Source organism: Hippoglossus stenolepis, chromosome 5 (genome assembly GCF_022539355.2).
Source record: "Hippoglossus stenolepis isolate QCI-W04-F060 chromosome 5, HSTE1.2, whole genome shotgun sequence".
In the NCBI taxonomy this organism is placed as follows: domain Eukaryota; kingdom Metazoa; phylum Chordata; class Actinopteri; order Pleuronectiformes; family Pleuronectidae; genus Hippoglossus; species Hippoglossus stenolepis.
This window is the reverse complement of record NC_061487.1, coordinates 5671766-5691948: the sequence shown is the minus strand read 5'-3', so window position 1 is coordinate 5691948 and position 20183 is coordinate 5671766. Positions and strand designations below refer to the sequence as shown.

The window sequence follows — 20183 nt, the reverse complement described above, 5'->3', positions numbered from 1 at the left end:
TTTTGCGATACGTCTATCGCACACGTTAATATCACGATGACGATAAATTTCGATATATCGTGCAGCCCCAGTACTAACACCTATATAATACTGTAAAATGTATCATCTTAGTTCTGGATGTCAAAGTCTGCTCAGTCAGTTAAGACTTTTTCCAGAGGTCAATATAAAACTACAGACAACATTGGTTCAGCACAGTGACAAAGTCATCATCATTGTTGTGTTATCAATGTTTTTGTTGCAAGGAAAATATGCTCCAATTCACATACATGCACATACATTTTGCACTGTAGAGCCCTGTTATAACAATAAAATTAAAATGTATAGCACTTAGTATCTAATACCACAAAATCAAATGCCTTTTTTTATTGTAACTATACTAGTTACAGGTAATATAAGGATTAAAAAGGACTCTAATTTGTAAAATGGGAATATTACTTCCTTTAATCAAACAGATGTTTGCACAAATATGAGCACATTTTTAAATCTAATATGCTATGGACACAGTGCAGGGCTGAATACCCTCCTGTCTTTAACTGTTCTAAAAACAGCTCATTAGATGAGTTTGCAGGGACTAGCTCTCCTGAGAGTGTTACCTTTTCTTCAGTCATCATATTGTTTCACAAACAGGCCTCTGCGTCGGTCTTCTTTCATGTCCATGTATCCAATTAGCAAAAACATTTCCTGATTTATCAAGATATGTCAACATTCACAGAGCTGTGTGAAAAAAGGAAGACAGAAAGTAAAAAAACTGCTGTTCCCTTCCATTTCAGTAGATTTTGATAAAATGTCTATTGTCCCTTCTATTGTCAACTGTGTTAAGTTTCTCTGTTTTGTAAGATAAAAAAATATATAGATTTTGTAAATATATATCATGCACAAAGACTGTGTTCGCTGTAATATAAATTAGCCAGTATTTTAGTTTTGTTGCTAAGTTTTGTATGTGTCGCACTGGAAGGAGGGCAGCACAGTGGTAAGCAATGTTGCCTCACAGCAAAAACATTCCGATTTGAACCTGACAACCACCAGGATGTTTGTGTGTGGATTTTAAATGTTCTCCCCATGTCTGCGTGGGTTCTCTCCAGTTACTCCAGCTTCCTCCAACAGTCCAAACACAAACAGATTAAGGTCAGATGGATCGGAGACCATAGGTGTGAATGTGAGAGTGAATAGTTGTTTATCTTTATATGTTGGCCCTGTGATACACTGCCGACCTGTCCAGTGAGTACTCTGCTTTTTGTCCAATGTAAGCTGTGATTGGCTCCAGCTTCCCTACAACCCTCAAAGGAAAAGCTGAGTTTTGAGATGGGATTTGAAAATGGAGAGTGGAGGAGTGAGGTGGATGGAAGAAGAAGATCTGAGGGTGTGTGAGGGTGTGTCAATGTGCATGAATTCAGAAAGGTATAGAGGAGTGAGATTGTGGATGGCCTTAAAGGTGAGGAGCAGAATCTTAAAAACAATGCGGTATTTGACCGGGAGCCAATGAAGCTGCTGAAGGACTGGAGTGATGTGATTTAATCGAGGGGATTCTGGAAATGATGCGAGCAGCAGAATTCTGGACTATTGAAGTCTATGAAGAAATTAACGTGTGTCGCCTACCAGGTTAATGTTTATGATAAGTGTTGAATACTTCAATGTTGTTGAAATGTGAGCTTTCGGGGGTATCGTTTTTTATGATGCTTCGCCAAGTTTGTTGTGCTACTCGACTTTGTCGCCACCACTTTGTCGCATTGTTTGCTTATCAACATCCTTAGCCTTTCCCTGGTCGTTTGCCTCGTATGCCAAATACTTCCAAACAGCACTGGTCACGAAGGCCCTTCAGCAGCAGCACTTCTCAAGTCCAGTTAGTTTTATGCATGCAACATCAGCTCAGTGTTGTGAACGTCAACTAGTGTTCATGTGTTCAGCTGCTGGTGAGGGGAGGGGCTGTGTGCAGTATTGTGTCAACTGGAGAAGGCGAAGATGGCACTGTTGGAATCCATACTGTTGCAAATGAGTATCTAATCAGATACAAATTTTTAGTATCGATTAATATCCAATTATCGATTTTTTTGACAACTCTAATATAGGTAGGTTCATATGTAGGTACTTACATAACCTTGATTTATAATATTTAACCTTGATTAACTGCTATCAGTTAACTGGCCCAGGACAGGTTCATCTTCGCAACAATCCAACTTTTCACTTTCAATACTGGTACCATGTCCTTGTGTATCGAACGATATCGAATAATAATCCAATACCAATGTAACATTAAAAACCTTCCTGTCTGAACGTGTGGAAGTTAGTAGTGTCATTCTCTGTTTAAGGCCTCCAAACTCCTGACACTTTGGAGATCCCTCCATGTTTCATTCTCTATAGCAAAACATTCAGATCTACTACACACTACTGATGCCTGATAATAAGGCCATAATGTCACAATTCCTACTCAAGCTATTTGAGTCAGTATCTGAGCGAAATGTGTCATGATCAGATTGGTGCACAGCTGAGCTAGGCACAAGGACATGGAATGGGGTGAAATTGCTCACTTCAATCACGAGAGAAGGAAACTCTTTTCAACAAAACCAAGAAGAAATGTAGGTTTGAACTTTTTGGTTCATCACACATCAATCTGGTGGTCAATCTGATACCAAACACAGGTTCAAATCTTTTCATCGACGGCTATCAGTGCTAAAGATTTCACATATGCCATCTATTGAAATCCAGTTAAAGTAAACATGGATGAACCATGTGCAGTATGTTCAATAGATTTAAACTGACTGTGAAAATATTGTCCTAAGAGGTTCAACATTACCTCTTAAAGAAACAACAGATTGAATCATTTCTACAGAACTGACAGCTGTGCAGCTGTTATACACCAAAAAGCATATTAAAATCACAATTTTACTTTATATCGTACCAATGTCTAATCCAAAGTCATAATTTCTTCTGGGAATTGGGAAGGTATGTCATATAACCAATGATAGCAGAATTCAATATTTACTAGACTGCTACAGATGTATACAAATGATAAAAGAATGAAATAAGGTTATCAGTTTGTAGGGGTATAACAATTCTGAAATGGAAACCATGACACAAACATTCATAATGTTATGTCCACACAACAATGAGCAGCTGCAGTTACAGCCTGTTGAGCTCTCATTACATGACTAATGTACAACACTCGTAATGAGGAAGTATTGTTACACTTGAATGTGTCAGATCCTCAAAGTAATTTCAATACATAACAATGATGACTAATTGATTATTGAGTTAAATGTTACTACATCCAGGCATGATTACTGCCAGACCTTTTCAATCCCAACATCACTTTAATGGAGCCCGTCTTGAAATGTGAAGTATAGGCTCAGAAGGCAACATATGACACAGCAAAATAAAGAAATATAAGAGCAGCTGCAATTAATTATTCCATTAATTAATAGGATAAAGAAATTATTGTGGTATTCTGAAATAGCAATAGAAAATTTAAAAAGAAGAAAAAATGACATTTTTAAAATTCCTAAAATCTAATTGGTTTCCTTCCTTCCAGATTTAAAGATTCAGCAGCAAGTGAAGTGGATGAGCTTACACCTGGGACTCCTCCAGCTCTTGTTATGAGAAACAGAGGGGGCTAACTGGTTGTTTATTAAGTAATGCACCTCATTGCTTCACCTGTTTCTAAGTGTCAGCACAGACGTACAGCAGACAAGGATGGGGGTGCGAGACGTAAAACACCTCTCTTAATTGTGTGTTGTGTTGTTTTTGTTGAGTCAGGCTTCAGTTTGTTTGCCCCCCCCCCCAATAAATGTTATCAACAGATTATTATCACATGATGACAGCAGGGAGAAATTAAATCCTGGAAATGACATTTAAAACATTATAATATAAATGAGTCACCCGTTCACTGAAAGACTTGCCAACATGTCTGTGAGATGCAGCAAGATCGTTAGAGATCTTTTATTAATATGAGAGTTTTAAAACAATTTGTGCTCATTATGAAACTATATCTGGAAACATTTGGCAGCAATTAATGTGAGACTGACAAAACTGCAAGGGCCCCACAAGAGTTAGGCTGCCCAGCAGGACATCCATGCAAAACATGAGCTGCTTTTCAGACATGTCTGAAAATGGCTATAAGGACGACTGAGCAGTGCATAATTTTTTATCAATAAATTAAGTTTTGATGGAAAGAATTTGAATCAATGATTTTTTGGATTCAAGTTACTCAAGTGATTGTTTCGGACGTGAATTTTCCCAGGAGGGACCAAAATTCAGTTAAGGTCTCAACGTCTCACACTTGCCGAAAAAACTCTTTATGATCTCCATGATGAGTCAAAATTGTGGAAGAGGTGGTAAGGTTGTAGTGTGAAGGTCTGGGGCTGGTTTGCTGCTTAAGAAACTTGCCATCATTGAAACATGAATTCTGCTCTCTACCAGAGAACCCTGAAGGACAATATGGATATGGCCATGGATATTTATTACCAAAAACTCAAGCGCAGTTGGGATAAGCAGTCTTATCAGTTTGATGTATCACTCAAGCTTGGGTTCATAAAGGCCTTTAGTCTGTGAAGCTGTGAATCCATTGGAACTTGAATGGCAAGAGTTGAAGAAATGTTTAAATAAATACTTAAAAGTAGAAGTGTACGTTCATATATGAAACAAATGTCTAAATGCCTGAATACACACATCAAACACTTACACACATCCCCTCAGCTGAGTGTAAATCCACTTTCATGCTGCATTAGCAGGCTTCTGTGTGAAACGTATCAAAGCAAGCAGACGCCGACAGATAGCAGGCCTCCCACTCACTGAGGAACAGTGCCGTTCAACAGCCTGAGGGCAGAGTGACAGAGCTGCTGATGTGTTCAGACCCTCCCTGTACCTGAGGATCTAAGTTTACAGATCGCACAAACAAGTTGTTAATTTGTATTACGTACAGTACACACGTGTGTGCGCGCGCATGCAATTAAAAGTCTTCCCAGGATGACAAGATCAGGAATTACAACATGAGTGATGACTTTTCATTGGCCTGGTTCAAATCAGATGTAGTGTAAATTTTAACTAAATTTGCTTTTAAAAAATGTCAAGAGAAAAGAAAAATTCAAATCAATGGGTGTTTCTGTACTAATTTTGGAAGTGCTGCACTTATACCGAGAAGTCAACTCGATATTACATAATTAAGAGTGTCAGTCAATTCTTAAGTGGCGGAAAAAGATGAGGAAGAAAAAGATAAGGAAGATGTAAGATGTGAAAGCATTAACGTGACATTTCAGTTTGTTTCATGTATTAGTTTGAGGGACACTACAGCCTCCTCAATATTTCACACAAATATTTTCAGATGTTTTTCCATCTCTTTTGTGGTTTGGAAGCTTAAGTCTATTACACATACAATTTTTTTTCTATATAGCTCATTTGACCCTCAGTCGGATATGACTGGACCTTTACTGCCATGGTAACACAGATGAACAATAAGGCTGAGGCTGAAGGACGGTCAGGGTTTGAACACGTTTAGGAACAAAAAACAATATGCTAATATGCTATGCTATATATTGAGGACATTTGTTGTAATGGAAACATAAATTAACATGAGGCAAGGATTAAAACTATATTCATCCTTCCACAACTGTATATTGATCAACTATTGATAGTAACTATTTAAATGTTGAAATGTACCTTGTGATTCATACAGCTGGTCTGCTGTCTTTGTTACCTCGCTGCCCTTCTCTGTCTTTAACACTGATTTAAAAGGTGTGATGAGTGTACACGTGAGATGAGAGACCAGTCTGTGCTGAGAGCGGTTTCATACTGAGAACCAACAGCAGCACTGTGGTCAGGTCGTGAAGTACTTCCTTACAAACTCTGAGCTGGAGGCACTTACTAATAGTCTGAGCAGCAGCTTCCTGCAGGGCTCCAGAAATGTCAAACACCTGAAGCAGCGGACTCCAGCTGCTCTAAAACACTAAATTACAGGTGACACACACATGCAGCTCCGCAACAGACGTCTGTTCTTCATAAATTGAATTGCCACTATGTGAGGTGAGGGATGTGTTGTTTCTGCATTATGTGACTTATGGTGATATATACAATATGCTTAGGGGCCTTCCTTCACAGCGAAAAAGACTAATTCTGATCCTACAGTTTCGTGAATTTAAAGGTCTGGTTGTAATGAAAACTATTGACACTTCAATTTGTATTTTAATTACGGTATTGTCATATTACTGCTGCCATGACATCACTGAACAAGTCACCTGACCCCTGCACATTTGCTGAGATGCTGAGAACATCTTTTTAAGGGTCTCTTCTGTTCATAAAACAAACTCTTTGAGACTAGCTTACAAGTGCCTGCATGTTGATTCATAAAATAAGACAATACAAGATAAGATTAGGAGAATAAAACACAGTATTAAGTCTAAAAAATATAAGTGAAGATAAAAATAAAAGTGTATTATCAGTCAAAATAAAAAATATATGTGTATACGGAGTACAACGATTGGTGGTCCATTCACACACCACTATGTAATACATGTTTTGAAAACACTAAATTAGTCAAATGATTCCATAAATTTGTAGAAATCCTATTCTTCCACAAATTGTATCATAGAGCAGAAACTACCAGAGGGAGAGAGAGAGACAGACAGAGCTTAAGGCGGTTGCTTGATTCTTAGCTTCCAATTGAGCAGCATTGAATTTGAACCACCCCCTGTGACCAGTCACATTATTACAACTTCATACTGCAAAGACTGAGGCATTTAAGACCAACTCACCTCTAAGCGATGACTGATGGACAAGGATTTAAATTCCTGTCCCTCCTCCGAGCAGCCACCCACACCCACCCACCCCCCAGTAAATTACTGACGGAGCTGATAAAAACTGTAATAAAAAATAACTTTTTTAGCCAGGACAGCAAACAGTCGTGATTTTGCTGAGTGCGCAACAACAAACATTACAAAGTATAGTCTCAGACAAATGCTGGTATATATACACTATAAATATAATCAAATCAAAGAAATCTGATAGTTATAACTAGGGGTGTAACGGTACATGTATCCAAACCGAAAATTTCCGGTATGGGCCTTTCGGTTCGGTACACACATGTAATGAACGAATGCAGCGAGTCCACGTGCGGAACTCATTTGTGTGCATCTCAAATTCAGAGGGACAACTTTAGCGAATGTGCTTCCAGGGCTCGTGGTGATGACGACCGCAGACAAACATGAGTTTGAAGACCCTCCCTCATCATTTAAGTCTGCTGTGTGGGAGCACTTCAGTTTCACAATCAACTAAGCGACGACGGACAAAAACAAGTTGATGGCACAAAAGCCTTTTTTATTTTTAAGAGTCTATTTATGTTGCACAGTCCAAATGTAAAGCTGCTAATTTGAAAACAATAACAGTAAGTACTGTTAATTTTCTACATGTTGCCTTAATGAATATTTATTTATTTGAGAGAATATTTATCTTTATTTACTTTTGTAAAATTTACGTTTTTTTAGGTAAGAAAGACAGCCATAATCTGTCAGTTCACCAATGTTAATTAAAAAGAAAAGAAAAAAAAAAAGGTTTCTGTTCCTCGTTTCTGCTGTAGCGAAAACATAGTGAACCGTGACCTCTAAACTGAGGTACGTAGCGAACCCGGATTTTTGTGTACAGTTAAACCCCTAGTTGTTACTATCTGCAAAGTCCAGCAACAGCTGGTTTAAGATCACAATGGCAGATGGCACTTGATGTTTGTTGATCTTAAATATAAGTAGTCTCCTTGTTTTCCAACATATGGACTCCAGATTTGGTGAATACAAGAAGGTAGACAACATTACTGGAGCTACATGCTATTTTTAGATTTTATAATCGTTTTTTCTTCCAAAGCTGGTAAAAGTGTCAAGTTTTTTACAATCAGAGCATGCAGCAGAATAAAAAGTAAAAAACAATGGCAATACCCTGTTGTCCCTGGTGGACGGAGCTTCTGTGTGTCTTATGTGTGTTTATTACTTTGTCTGCCTGTACCAGTACGTACAGGTACAGGCAGTTTTTGTTTGTTTATTTACAAACATCCTAATATACAAGTTAGGAGTAATCTATTTCACCTTGCGTATTTTTAAGTTTGCTTAATATTCATTTGGTCACTTTATTTCATGCCCAAAACATCAAATCGTGTGGCTTTTCAAAAATACTTGATCCACTTGTGCAGGATATTAAATACTGGAGAGAGACGGAATTAGGGTCCCCTTATATGATCAGCCCGTGTTTGGAACTAAAGTCCAAGTAACAGGAGTATAACCTTGGTCTATATTGTTTATTTGGATTTGTAGAATCATTTAGTGCCAGATATTGTTACCGCTTTTGTCTCGCCTAGAAAGAGGAATTTCAAACACAATTGAATGAAGATTCATCAAACATAGTTATGCAAACTCAAGCACTTCATGCAGAACACTGACAAAAAAAACAGTCTTCCATATGTGATGGGTGTTAAACGCTCTTGTATTCTAAATTCCCTGCAGTACTTTAATATGGGAAAATTTCTCTGTCGATATTATGCATGATAACTTGGAGGGAGTGGCACAGTATGAAATTAAACTGCTGATACTGCATTTGTTAGATAAGTATACACCGTCAAAGGAAATAGACAGGAGAATCAAGAGCTTTAACTATGGTTACATGGAGCAAAATAACAAACCACCTGCCCTGAAGTTGGGAGAGGACTCAAATGCCATCCAATCCTGGTGTTTACTTTGCAATCTACCACTTATCTTTGAAGACTTGGTTTGTCCAAATGATCAACACTGGTATTTGCTACTGCTGTTGCTTCAAATAGTAAACATTTTATTTTCTCCAATGTATTGGAGAAAGGCTATTACTGCTTTTTTAAAACACTTGATGACACCCTGTCAAAGAGCAATTGACTTAATTGAGAAGAAGAATATTCAGTCTGACATTTGAATTAGACTAAACATTTTAAATATACTAAATAAATAAAACATAAACCACAGACAGGAAAAACAATAAATGGACTCTCTGGCTCTGTTTAATAAATGACTCTTGAATACATATTAAACATTTGCCACAGGATATATGTTACCAGCTCAAACTACAGACTATAGAGCCTCATCCAAAGCTCCGTAAATAAAGACAAAGTATGTGTCACAATTTTGCAACAAATTGTAAATGACTGTGACAATGTCGTAATGGTGGTTGCCATGTGTTTCAGTTGAGAGTTGAATAAAAAACCTTTTAAACAATATAAATGTTGTGTTTATTAGATCTAACATTGGTAGCAGAGGATGGCTACTAATTACAAAGTTCCACCGAAGTTTGACGAAGCCAGGCAATATCTGGAGACGTGTTACAGAGCTCGACAAACAAAAACAAGTCCTTGGTGTCTTTCTAGAGCTTGAAGGAAGAGCCAGGGAAACAGCCATGGAAATACCAGCAGATGATTTGGACAGTGATGACAGTATGGTGACATTGTAAGGGACACTGAACGAGGTGTTCTTAAAGGGGGAAAAAAGACAGTGCTTCTCTTACGTTGATGGCATTTTAAAGGTCAGTGCTGTGTCCATGGCGGACTAAATTCTTGACTTTGAACAGAGATACAACCGGATGAATAAGTACCGCATGACACTGCCTGTTAGCTTAAGAAGAGCAGGCATCGACAGCATGCACGGAATTAACGTTCGTCTCGATGAAGTCAGCACTGAAACAGATTTTTTTCGGAGGGAAACGTCAGGTACATCAAACCGAATACAAGTGAACCAGGATGTGGTGTTCATCACTTAGTAAAGACCACAAGCAAAAGGCAAACTGAATAATGTCATGTCACAGAGTGGACAACAAAGATTACCTGGCACCAATCCACTGGACAAATTCGTTAAGAGATCAAGATGCGCCAGATGCGTTAACCAGATGCTGCAAACAGAAATTCCTAATTGCACACCATTTCGATTTGGAGATGGAAATATAGTGTACGCCACCAGAAAAGTAAAACTACCAGCTAAAATAGGCCAGAGAAAACGTTAGGAAGTAAAACATTCCTAAAAGGGCTGAAACAGTTTTGGACATGGAAAATACCACATGGAAAATACCATAGTCTGTGCCTCTTGACTTCACCAGTTCAGGCCACTTCTGTGTGGACATTAGAGACAGAGACACTGAGAAGAGTCATACTGAAGAGGATGTCCTTATGGTCACAGAAAACTTGTCCATAGATGAGAAACACAAAGTTCTCCTGAAACTTCACAAGCAGTTTGGCCACACATCCGCAGATCAACTACAGAGGCTCATCCAAAGCTCCATAAATAAAGACTGTTTCACCATTTTGCAACAAATAGTACATGACTGTGACATATGCCGGAGGTACAGCAAGACCAAGCCAAAGCCGGCTGTGGATTGATCTCTAGCTTTGGATTTAAATGAGACAGTAGCAGTGGACCTGCATGAGTTGGAACCTGGTGTATGGTACCCGCATATAAATCGGCCACTTCACACGTTATAGAGCAGGGAACATTGAAAACACAATAAAAATTGTCAACTCATTCATTAACCAATGGATAAGTGTCTGTAAACAGGACAACATCAGTGACAGGGAGCTGAATGCAGGAGAAGAGTTGCACTCACCCATAACACAAACAAATGTGACACAAGCTGAGACAGAGCACAAGGTATGTGCTAACACTGTCTCTTCTATAGGTATAAAGTTAAGAGCAGGTTATACTGTAACATTTGTAAACAGAAATGATGGTGTTCAACATAAAGCCAGAGTTTTAGGAAGAGCAGGCAAAGCCGCAGAAAAGCACAAGAAGTGGTATATCCTGCAACATCTTGAACCTGACGGCAGTGATGGGCAAAAGGAGTCAGATGACATGTCACACATTGATAGTCTTAACATTGAACAAGAAAACATGGATGCTGATATACTTATAACTAAAGACATCTCATTTGATGCAGCCAAACAGGAATAAATAAAGAACTGACACAATAATGATGTTTTTGTGGAAGCAAGGTCAAAAATGTATCTCCACCAGAGGGGTCTGTTATCTCAAAGAAACCCCCAAAGGTATTGTACCTAAAGCACAACTTTTAGTCAGAGGCTAATATCCACGAGTTATAGAAAGATTCCCCAACCAGTGCTTCAGAATCTCTTAGCAGTTAGCAGTAATCTGTCAAAATCAGTGGCAAATCCATTCTATGGAGATCAAATCTGCATTTTTGTAGGGCATGGAACTGTCCAGAGATATGTATATCCACCCCCCCACCTGGAGCAAGCAGTATTCTATTGAAACTAAAGAAATTTGTATATGGTCTTGCCGACCCATCACTATATTGGTACTACAAAGTGAAAGAAATCATGCCGAGTACAGTTGGTAAAATGTCACATGTCGATCCAGCAGTCTTTTATTGGCTAAATGAGCCGTTTAAGGTTGCTGGAGTACATGCATGTCATGTTGATTTTCTTTGGGTAGGCTCACAAAACATTTCGACAGATGTGATTCCTCTACTGAAGTCTGCGTTCCATGTTGGATGCGAGGAGCATGAACATTTCTGCTATGTAGGGATGGATTTTGCTACTGTTGATGGTGTAGTTCAGATACATCAGCACAGTTGCATTGATAATCTATAACCGCTCCATTTGCAAACAGCACGTGCCATACAGAGGGATGCCCCCTTAATGAAACTGAAAAAGAAACAGCTGAAGTCAAAAATAGGACAGACACTGTGGGTTGCTAAGCAGACCAGACCAGATGTCATGTTTGACACCCGTAGTTTAGCATCGTTTGGGTGACAATAATACTCTGAACCTTATTGTTTTCAGTGACGCTTCCCTAGGCAATCTTTCAGATGGAGGTACAAAGGGGGAACTTTAATTACCCTCATGGGAGAAAGGGGGAAGTTTCCCCGCCTCTGTTGGCAGGCTAAGAGAATCGGACATGTGGTGTGGAGAACTCTTGCGGGAGAAACCCTTGCTATGTCAGATGGAATAGACAGTACTATCTTCCTGGCAACGCTGTTTTCAGAGCTCACCACTGGAAATGCTGGACTGAATGCTCTTCCATTGATCTGTGTGACCGATAATCACTTTCTATTCAATGCCCTGAAGTCAACAAAGGAGACTCAAGGAAATTATACAAAGCAAGAAAATCAAAGAGGTTCTCTGGTCAGATACAAAAGCTCAGCTCGCTTCGGCTCTAATGCTTTTGATTGTATTGTTATATTTTTCTTCTTTTGCCAAATCCACTCTTAATGCTCACATTGTCACCAAGGAATAATTTTGTTTATGGTCACTAGATGACTTTGTTTTGTAAAATTCTGAAATTTCAAAAAGGTATAATTATTATTATTTTTAAAAGAGATATAGGGAGATTGTTAACATGTATTTCCCCTCTACTCTGTACTTTACGGTAAAATTGTTTCCCCTTTGACTGCTGGTGACACATGGGTGGTGAGGTGGTTGTGTGCGGTGAAAATGTCGTAATGGCGTTGCCATGTGTTGCAGTTGACAGTTGAATAAAAAAACGTTAAACTATGCGTGACTATGTTTGGTGAATCTTCATTCAATTGTGTCTGAAATTCCTCTTTCTAGGCGAGACAAAAGCGGCAACAATATCTGGCACTAAATGATTCTACAAGTCCAAATAAACAATATATAGGCCAAGGTTATACGCCTGTTACTTGGACTTTAGTTCCAAATACTGGCTGATCATATAAGGGGACCCTAATTCCGTCTCTCTCCAGTAGTTAATATCCTGCACAAGTCTATCAAGTATATAAACGTCGTGTTTATTACGTCTAACAGCATTGACCAAATAATTTTGTTGTTATTTTTCCCCCCAACGTTCGAATGAATGTTCAAATTTTGAATACAAGGGGAAGCCCTTATCTGCTCACACACGTCAGGAATCATGCAGAGCAGGAAAAGAAGCTGAAAACGTATTGTCTCCCTCTTCCCCAATGTGGAACATCTGCCATGACTATACATGATTAATGAAAAACACCACTAATCCCTGTTGCTGCAGTTTTATGTTTGTATGTGAGGACACAGGAGGACATTTGATGCATGACGTTTGTTTTTTGTTTTTAGTTTAATTAGGGATTATTTTGTCCACTGAGGACAATTCCTTGTCTCTCTTTGATCATTTGGCCTGTCAGCTCCTCTGCAGCAACACAAACAGAGTCTCAGGGAGATCCTCTCGTCTCACACTTGCGGGTAATTAAGACGACGAGCGGCCGGCTTCCGATAAGATCTCCATTTCATACAAGATGATAGGCGCAAAGACGGGATGACAAAGATGAGAGGAGATACAGGGAGAGGACGGGCATATTGCAGAGAGACATGAGTGTAAAAATGAAATAAAAAGAGTGAGGAAATTCACTGCAATCTCTTCTCAAAGTTGTCCTCCAACAGTTGTGGACGGAGACATGAGGTAACAGGGGAGTCACAGTGTTTCTGAAAGAGTTAGGACAGATTTTCCATCAAACACCGAGCAACTTCAAGAAAAATTATCAGAAAGGCAGCAAAGAAATGTAAAATCCTTGTAAAATGCATGTGTTTCTCACAAATACTTTCACAAAGTGTATGGATGTTCTCTGAGAGAGAGTTACAATGGGTTTGATTCACCAATATCTTCTGAAGTTTTTTCTTAGATTCATTCTTAAGAAAGTTCCTATGTCAGATTCATGACGTGTTCTAAAGAAGTCAAGGATGCCTTAACGAAATTCTAAAGATGGTGGTGCATTAGACTAAAAACCTAAAAAAATCTGTTCTCTTTTGTAGTGTCAGTAGTGTGTATAAAACATCCACAAAAAAACAAACAAACATGGCATGTTACAAGTTCACAGGCCGGACTGGGTTCAGACATACATTTTTGAAATAGTTTTGAGGTTGGGTCGGTAACGTTGGCTGGGTGATCGCCCATCTCAGAGGCAGAAGGTCAGCTCTGTGTTCATTATATATACGCTGAGTGTAAAATCTAAAGATAGGTGGCTCTTTTGATAAGTGTAAGTTAAGTAGAAGTGTTTTCCTCTTCAACATGGTCTGTGTGTTTAAAATCTTCAAGATACTTAAAGAAATAAAATGAAATTTGCAGAATAAAAAATATGCACAGAAACCATTTTGTCATATTTTTTTAATTATGAGTTTCTTTCTGTAGATTATTTGTAAGCTATAAAGAACCACAAACCAGACACATAGTATATATGATAAGATAGTATGCTATATTTTACAACTGTAGAATTGGATAAAACACAATGACTGATTATTTGTACAAGCATGTCAGTAGTTAAGTGTGTGTAAGACTGCTCTTTAGTGTGCGAAGATTCTGTTCTTACATTAGAACAAATCCCAGACAAGAAAACATTGGTGAATGTCAGAATCTTTGTAAAAACAGTGTAAGTGATAAGGTAATTTCTCTTTATAAGAATGGTTGGTGAACGAGGCCCATTGTTCTCAGTAATGTCAGAGAGAGGCTGTGTGGTGACATGAGGGTGGGGTGGTCAGAGGGAGGTGAAGAAAATGAAAACGTTTTAGAGGGGAGTCGGGTTCTAAAGACAAAGAAACTCCCTCACAAACAGAAAAGTGCTTGTGGATCGTTTTTTTTTAATCTGTTTCAGTCTGTTGTTGCTAAATTTAATTACTTTGTGCCATAAGAGCTCAACAACCACTCTGTCATCAGAGGTGTGGAGGAGGACAAAGTCACACCACTCCCGCGACCACCAGTGAACACGGGACAGTTTGAAACCACAGCACGCAACTACAAGCCCCCAAACCAGGAAGTCTCAGGAAAGTTCTGCAAACCAGAGTCAGTTAATATACCAGTTTATAGTTTTGTATGTGTCCAACAGTTCAGTTGGTGAACAGAACCCGAGTGATGCAATCGGGATGAGATGACTCATCCACATGCAAACAGTGTTTTAAGTCATTAAAGGGACAGTGATTTTTACACCTTCCAAATTGCAGATTTTCAAAAACTCAGGTTTCTGTTTATCTCTGTGTAAAACAGATTGTTTGGATAACAATGATGTCACAACTTACTTCACTTGTGTCTACTATTGCTTTGTGTCATGAGCATGCAACAGGAACAACAACACTGGCGACTGTATAAGAGTTTTTCTACGTTTGGTTAGCACTACTAGGTCTAAATACAAGTTTGCAGCTGAATTTAGCATCACTGGCATCACGCCTGGCAATGTCACCTTACTGACATTGCCAGGCGTCAGTCTCAACCAATATTACTTGGACCACAGCGTTCTTCTCTGGTATTTGACGGATCACTGACTTTAGCACCGCCTACTGACCTGATTGAGCATTTGTTGTCAGTTTTGTGTTCTCATCTGGACAGAGATATTCTGTAAAATGCAGGTTGTGTGGACTGAAATTTCTTTTAAAAAAAGAGGGAGAAAATAACATTTCAAAAACATATCTGCAGTGGTATAGACAAGGCCTTGATTTTCTGTTAAAAATGTTTGTTGCATGTAAAACTATCTAGCATACACGTGATGGTTACGTGTTTGTTAGTTTTTACAAGAATCAGGTTCAAACGAATTTGACATGACACACAATTTGTTCAAATATGTATTCGCTGTAGGGCAAAAATTGGAGAAGGTGGGGTTTACAAACGATATTGCAGGGCGATCCAAATGTATTGGCTTCATTTTTGGGAGCTTTCATGTCGTCAATCATTATATACAGTCATTGTTCAGAGGAGTGTGTTGCGTTAATCCATCATTATCATATTGTGAGCCTGTTCTGCCTATTCAGCAAATGTCTCAGCAAAATAAATCACAGTATGTATTAAATTGATGTGTGAAATATTGCAGCCCAAGTGATAACCTTTGAAAATGTCCTCAACTTTAACCCAACAACCTGCTCCTGCATAACTCAAATGTCATGCTTGGGCAGAGTCCAAATACGATTACAATTTCATGGTATCAAATACCATCGCATCCCCAACAGGGGAAGAGCTCCAACTCAAAAAATGCCAGCTGAGGACTCAGACCCTTTACACGGGGAGTAGAGTAAACATGAAGTCACTTGCCTCATAGTAGCTCCTCACAGCGTTGCAGAAAGCTTCATCTGCCACAATCTGAGTCTCTCCGTTGAGGAAGGCCAGGAATCGCTCCTTCACCGCCTGCAGCTGCTGCTTGTTCACCTGAGAGAGACGAGAGGTGAAGGAGGTGAAAAAGGAAATAAAGAATAGAGATTGAGAGTTGGAGAGGGAGGAGAAATGTTAACATGAGAGAAAGTCATCAATTAGAGACAGAGGGGGAGCAGATGATGGAGCAGAAGAGGAAGGCAGGGTAGAAGAGAAATAGAACAAAAGTACAAGATTAGACTCATATTTAAAGTTTGATACCGTCATTACAGAGAAGAGTCATTATCAAACAGGATGTCGTTTTTCAACAAAAGCCACAAAAGAAAAAATATGTTCTGTGTCTTGAAAGCAATGGAGATTCTTAAAAAGAAACACAATGAATATTTTAACTAATTTAACACAAATTGTATGTATTTTACTTAACTGTTAATCCTTTTCAAAATCATCCATTTTAGCTTGGATTTACGTTGATTTTCTTTCTTGTAGACAGCCATTAGTTTCAGTTTTCTTTTATAAAAACATTAATCCCTTATTTCTTTGGTACATTTATATTATTTCTCCATTTTGTAGCACAGGAATTGTTTAAGCGTTAGTATACATGTCTGTAAGCTTATAATGGTTACACAGCTTAATCTGCTTTATTTTGCATTGGTGCATCCAATGAAATCAACACGTCTGTGAGTTGTGCATTAAGTGATTTTACACAGATACACTTTGCCTTCCTCTATGGAGGGATGAGAAGTGGCTTTAGATAATGCCCACCGCCACTACTGTTTCCCACTGGAAATGCTAACAGCTATCACACAGGAAATTATACCCACAATCATTTCCACAGTAGCGCTCCAAATCCTAAAAGCTGAGGCCTCACAGATAACGTCAAACGAAATAACGGAAAAAATAAAGAAGAAAATTAAATAAGGAAAGGGCGAAGATGGGCATATAGACTTCAGTGAGATGTTTCGACGGGGGAGACACCACTGGGAGTTGGAAGGGATGAAGAGGTTGCTCTGTTTCTGCTCGACAGGTAGGTAAATATAACTGATCTTCTGCTAACAGTTGGTTAGTATCGTGTTGTTTGTGGTGGCTTGTTCCAACTTGTTTTGGTCCAGAGTTCAAATATCGACAGTCATTCCCCAGAATTGCAGACCCCACCTTTAATGAAGCCAATGACCAGTGCATCAGGACATTCTGTAAGGTCGGCAGCAGACACAGAACAAACTACAGCAGAAATTTATGAAATCTTAGAAAACAAAGCAAAAGCGCTGCTGCTGCTTTATCTACTGTGATCTTAACCCTAAAGGGGAATTACTCGCAGCATCTGTCAAATCAGACCACTAACATCCTTGCATCTGAAACCTACAGCTGTGGGTTATGGATAAAGTGGAATGTGAACAATAAGGCTCATATCAATGATCTAAAATATATATTTCAGCTTTTTACGTTATGAAAGTTCGGAGTAACCCTAACCCTAATATGTACAGAGCAAATCTGTAACTGAATAAAAACAACTTCCAAAGTTGGTTGATAAAAGAAGATGGGGTCAAAGAACACTTGCTGTGGTAAACAGAAACTATATTTCATATGCCGTGTGTGTGTGTGTGTGTGTGTGTGTGTGTGTGTGTGTGTGTGTGTGTGTGTGTGTGTGTGTGCAGCTATGTAAACAATCTTTTTATAACCATTAAACAAAAGTTTTAATGGTTGATGAAGGTGTTTTATGAACTGGGTGTCTGTGGTGACACTCCAGTAAGGAAAAAGCTGTATCGTTTGTATTAATGCAAAACCATTGACTATGAAAATGAGGTAGTCACAGAAAATGAAACGTGTCTACGAAATAAGACAGCTCTGCAGTTCACAAACTCATGTAGTGCAGCAATAAAATCACAGTTGGTCACAAAAAGATTGACAAAGGTTTTTTCTTTGACCTGTGGTATTAAAACACATTTACTGTTACCACCAGTTACTACAGGTGTCACCAAATAACCAGGACTGAAACCTTTCAGATTAGCACTCTATATATTAAGGACAAATAAGACCTTTAAATTTAACTGTGTCTCTCCCTGGAATTTCAAAGTGGCTTTAAAACATAGTGAAGCGGAGGTAAGGTCAATTGAAGCCCTGGTACAGGCAGCCGGTCCCCAGACTGCAAGGGCTTTACTGTGTCTGGGGACACAGGCCACCCACCTTTGATTGGAGGTTATTAACCTTTTCAAATATATGCCATAAATATGTCATGAAGTAGAGACAATCCATATGTTTGAGTCTACATAAGCATTGGCCCTGCTAAGTCCAAACGCGGTTTGAAACACTTGGTGGGGTTTTCAGCCATGTTCAACCATAAATGTAGATTTCTTTTCTAAATTTGGTAAAAAAGGCATTCATAAATGTATTTCTGTAAAGAACTGTCATATAATTTAGTTTGCAGCTTAAAAGACACATTGAAGAGTGCAGTATTTCATTAAGGACGTCACCGTGAGTGAGAGAACTCAGCTTGATGTGTACATTTTTGACCAGCAATTAACTAATTAACCATAAATATCACTGTTAAATTAAGATGGAAATTAACTGAAGCTTTCCTGTTCATCTCCCTGCTCACCTACAGTGCAACAATCTAACTCCTCATCCAGTCATTTTCGAATATTTTCAAGTCTGGTTGGTTTTCAGAGGAGCAATTCTCAGTGGAGCACTCAGGCCAGACTAAAATCTCTCCCATAAATGTCATTGGTCCTGGTAATTTATGCTCAGTGAACCACAGCTGACATATTGTACTGCGTGAGATTTTAAGTTTTCATGAGCAACAAAATAACCACAAACTGCTGCTCATTCCCTGCATATGTATGAGGCGTCAGGAGGACGGCTTCGTCTGGGAAAATTAAGCCATAATTCTTCTGCCTGTTGCAGCGCTGCCAGCAACAAGTACATTCAGGAAGTCAAAGTCCCACTTTCCACTGACACAAAGTGGGCTTATTTCATGCTGCAAGCTCTTTGTGTGGGCTACTCAATGTTTTCTGTGTCTAAATGAAGATGCAGTTGTTTGCCATTTCTCCCCCAGGAGGGTGAATTTAAGAAGAGCAGCAGGTTCTGACCATTCACCTTCAAAATTGTTCAACCTTCATTTAAGAGGTGGAAACTGTGAAATACTGTTCATTAGAGATAAGGAAACACCTGCTGAAGAGTAATGTAGGACAAGCAGACTGTCTGAGGTCAGAGTGATGCTAACAACACTCATTGACCTCTCGTATGTGGAGGGACAATGCATGTCACATGGGATCAGCCCTGTTTGTCTCAAAGGTCTTATTTTAATCTCGGTTGGATTACTGCACTACTCTCTATGTGGACATTGGCCAGTCAGCCTTGTCTTGTAGCTGATGAAGATAGCTGGTGCCAGGAAGAGAGATGGCGTCTCAGATGGTGTGTTAGTATATCTCTAAGCTCCTCTGCCCCGTTTCCATCCACTATCTCTCAGATCCTCTGACCAGCTGCTCCTTGCTGTCCCTCTGTCGAGGTGAGGGGGCGATTGTGCCTTCACAGTAGCTATTGCTTTGGAACGGTTTTACATTAGATGATCCCTCCACAGACACTTAAAAGTCTAAAGACCTACATGTTTTCTCAAGCAGTGTCCTTAAGGTCTTCTTTAAAGAGATACTCCACACTTATACATGTTTTCAAGCTGTAAACTAAATCATATGACTGTTCTTTGATGAAATACAAGTCTACATATATTTGCTGTAGATAGCTCTTAATGCCACCTAGTGTTTCAAAACATTTTGGCCCTTGCAGGGGTTATGCTTCCCAACTATATGGAATGTATCTACATCATGACATTTATATATATTCAAAAAGGCTTATAGCTTTTAAACAAAAGGTAGGCAGTCCTCTGCCACCAGCGACTGCTCGTGCTAGGAAACACTGAAAGCTGTGCACATTTTCAAATCTAGACCAAGTTGGATGATCCAGAATTATCTTCACAGCTATCGACGTCCAACTTTCATTGTGACTACTAAGGATTTTCATGTCGGATATCTATAACATGATTCTGACTAGTCAAAACAGAATTAAATGTACTGTTTTGACTTTTCAAAACTGCAACTTCTAAGATCTATAATTACATGACAACAATGACAATTAAGG

The 20183-nt window shown here is 38.9% G+C and overlaps 1 protein-coding gene across 2 annotated transcripts in view; it reads right to left on the bottom strand.

The window, feature by feature from the left end:
- Window positions 1-20183, bottom strand: part of cadps2 (Ca++-dependent secretion activator 2) — a 226908-nt gene that overhangs the window by 166177 nt on the left and 40548 nt on the right. For both annotated transcript variants that reach the window (XM_035157552.2, XM_035157556.2), the window contains exon 2: window positions 15999-16112. In XM_035157552.2, the coding sequence (XP_035013443.1) occupies window positions 15999-16112 (114 nt within the window). The remainder of the gene's footprint in view (window positions 1-15998; window positions 16113-20183) is intronic.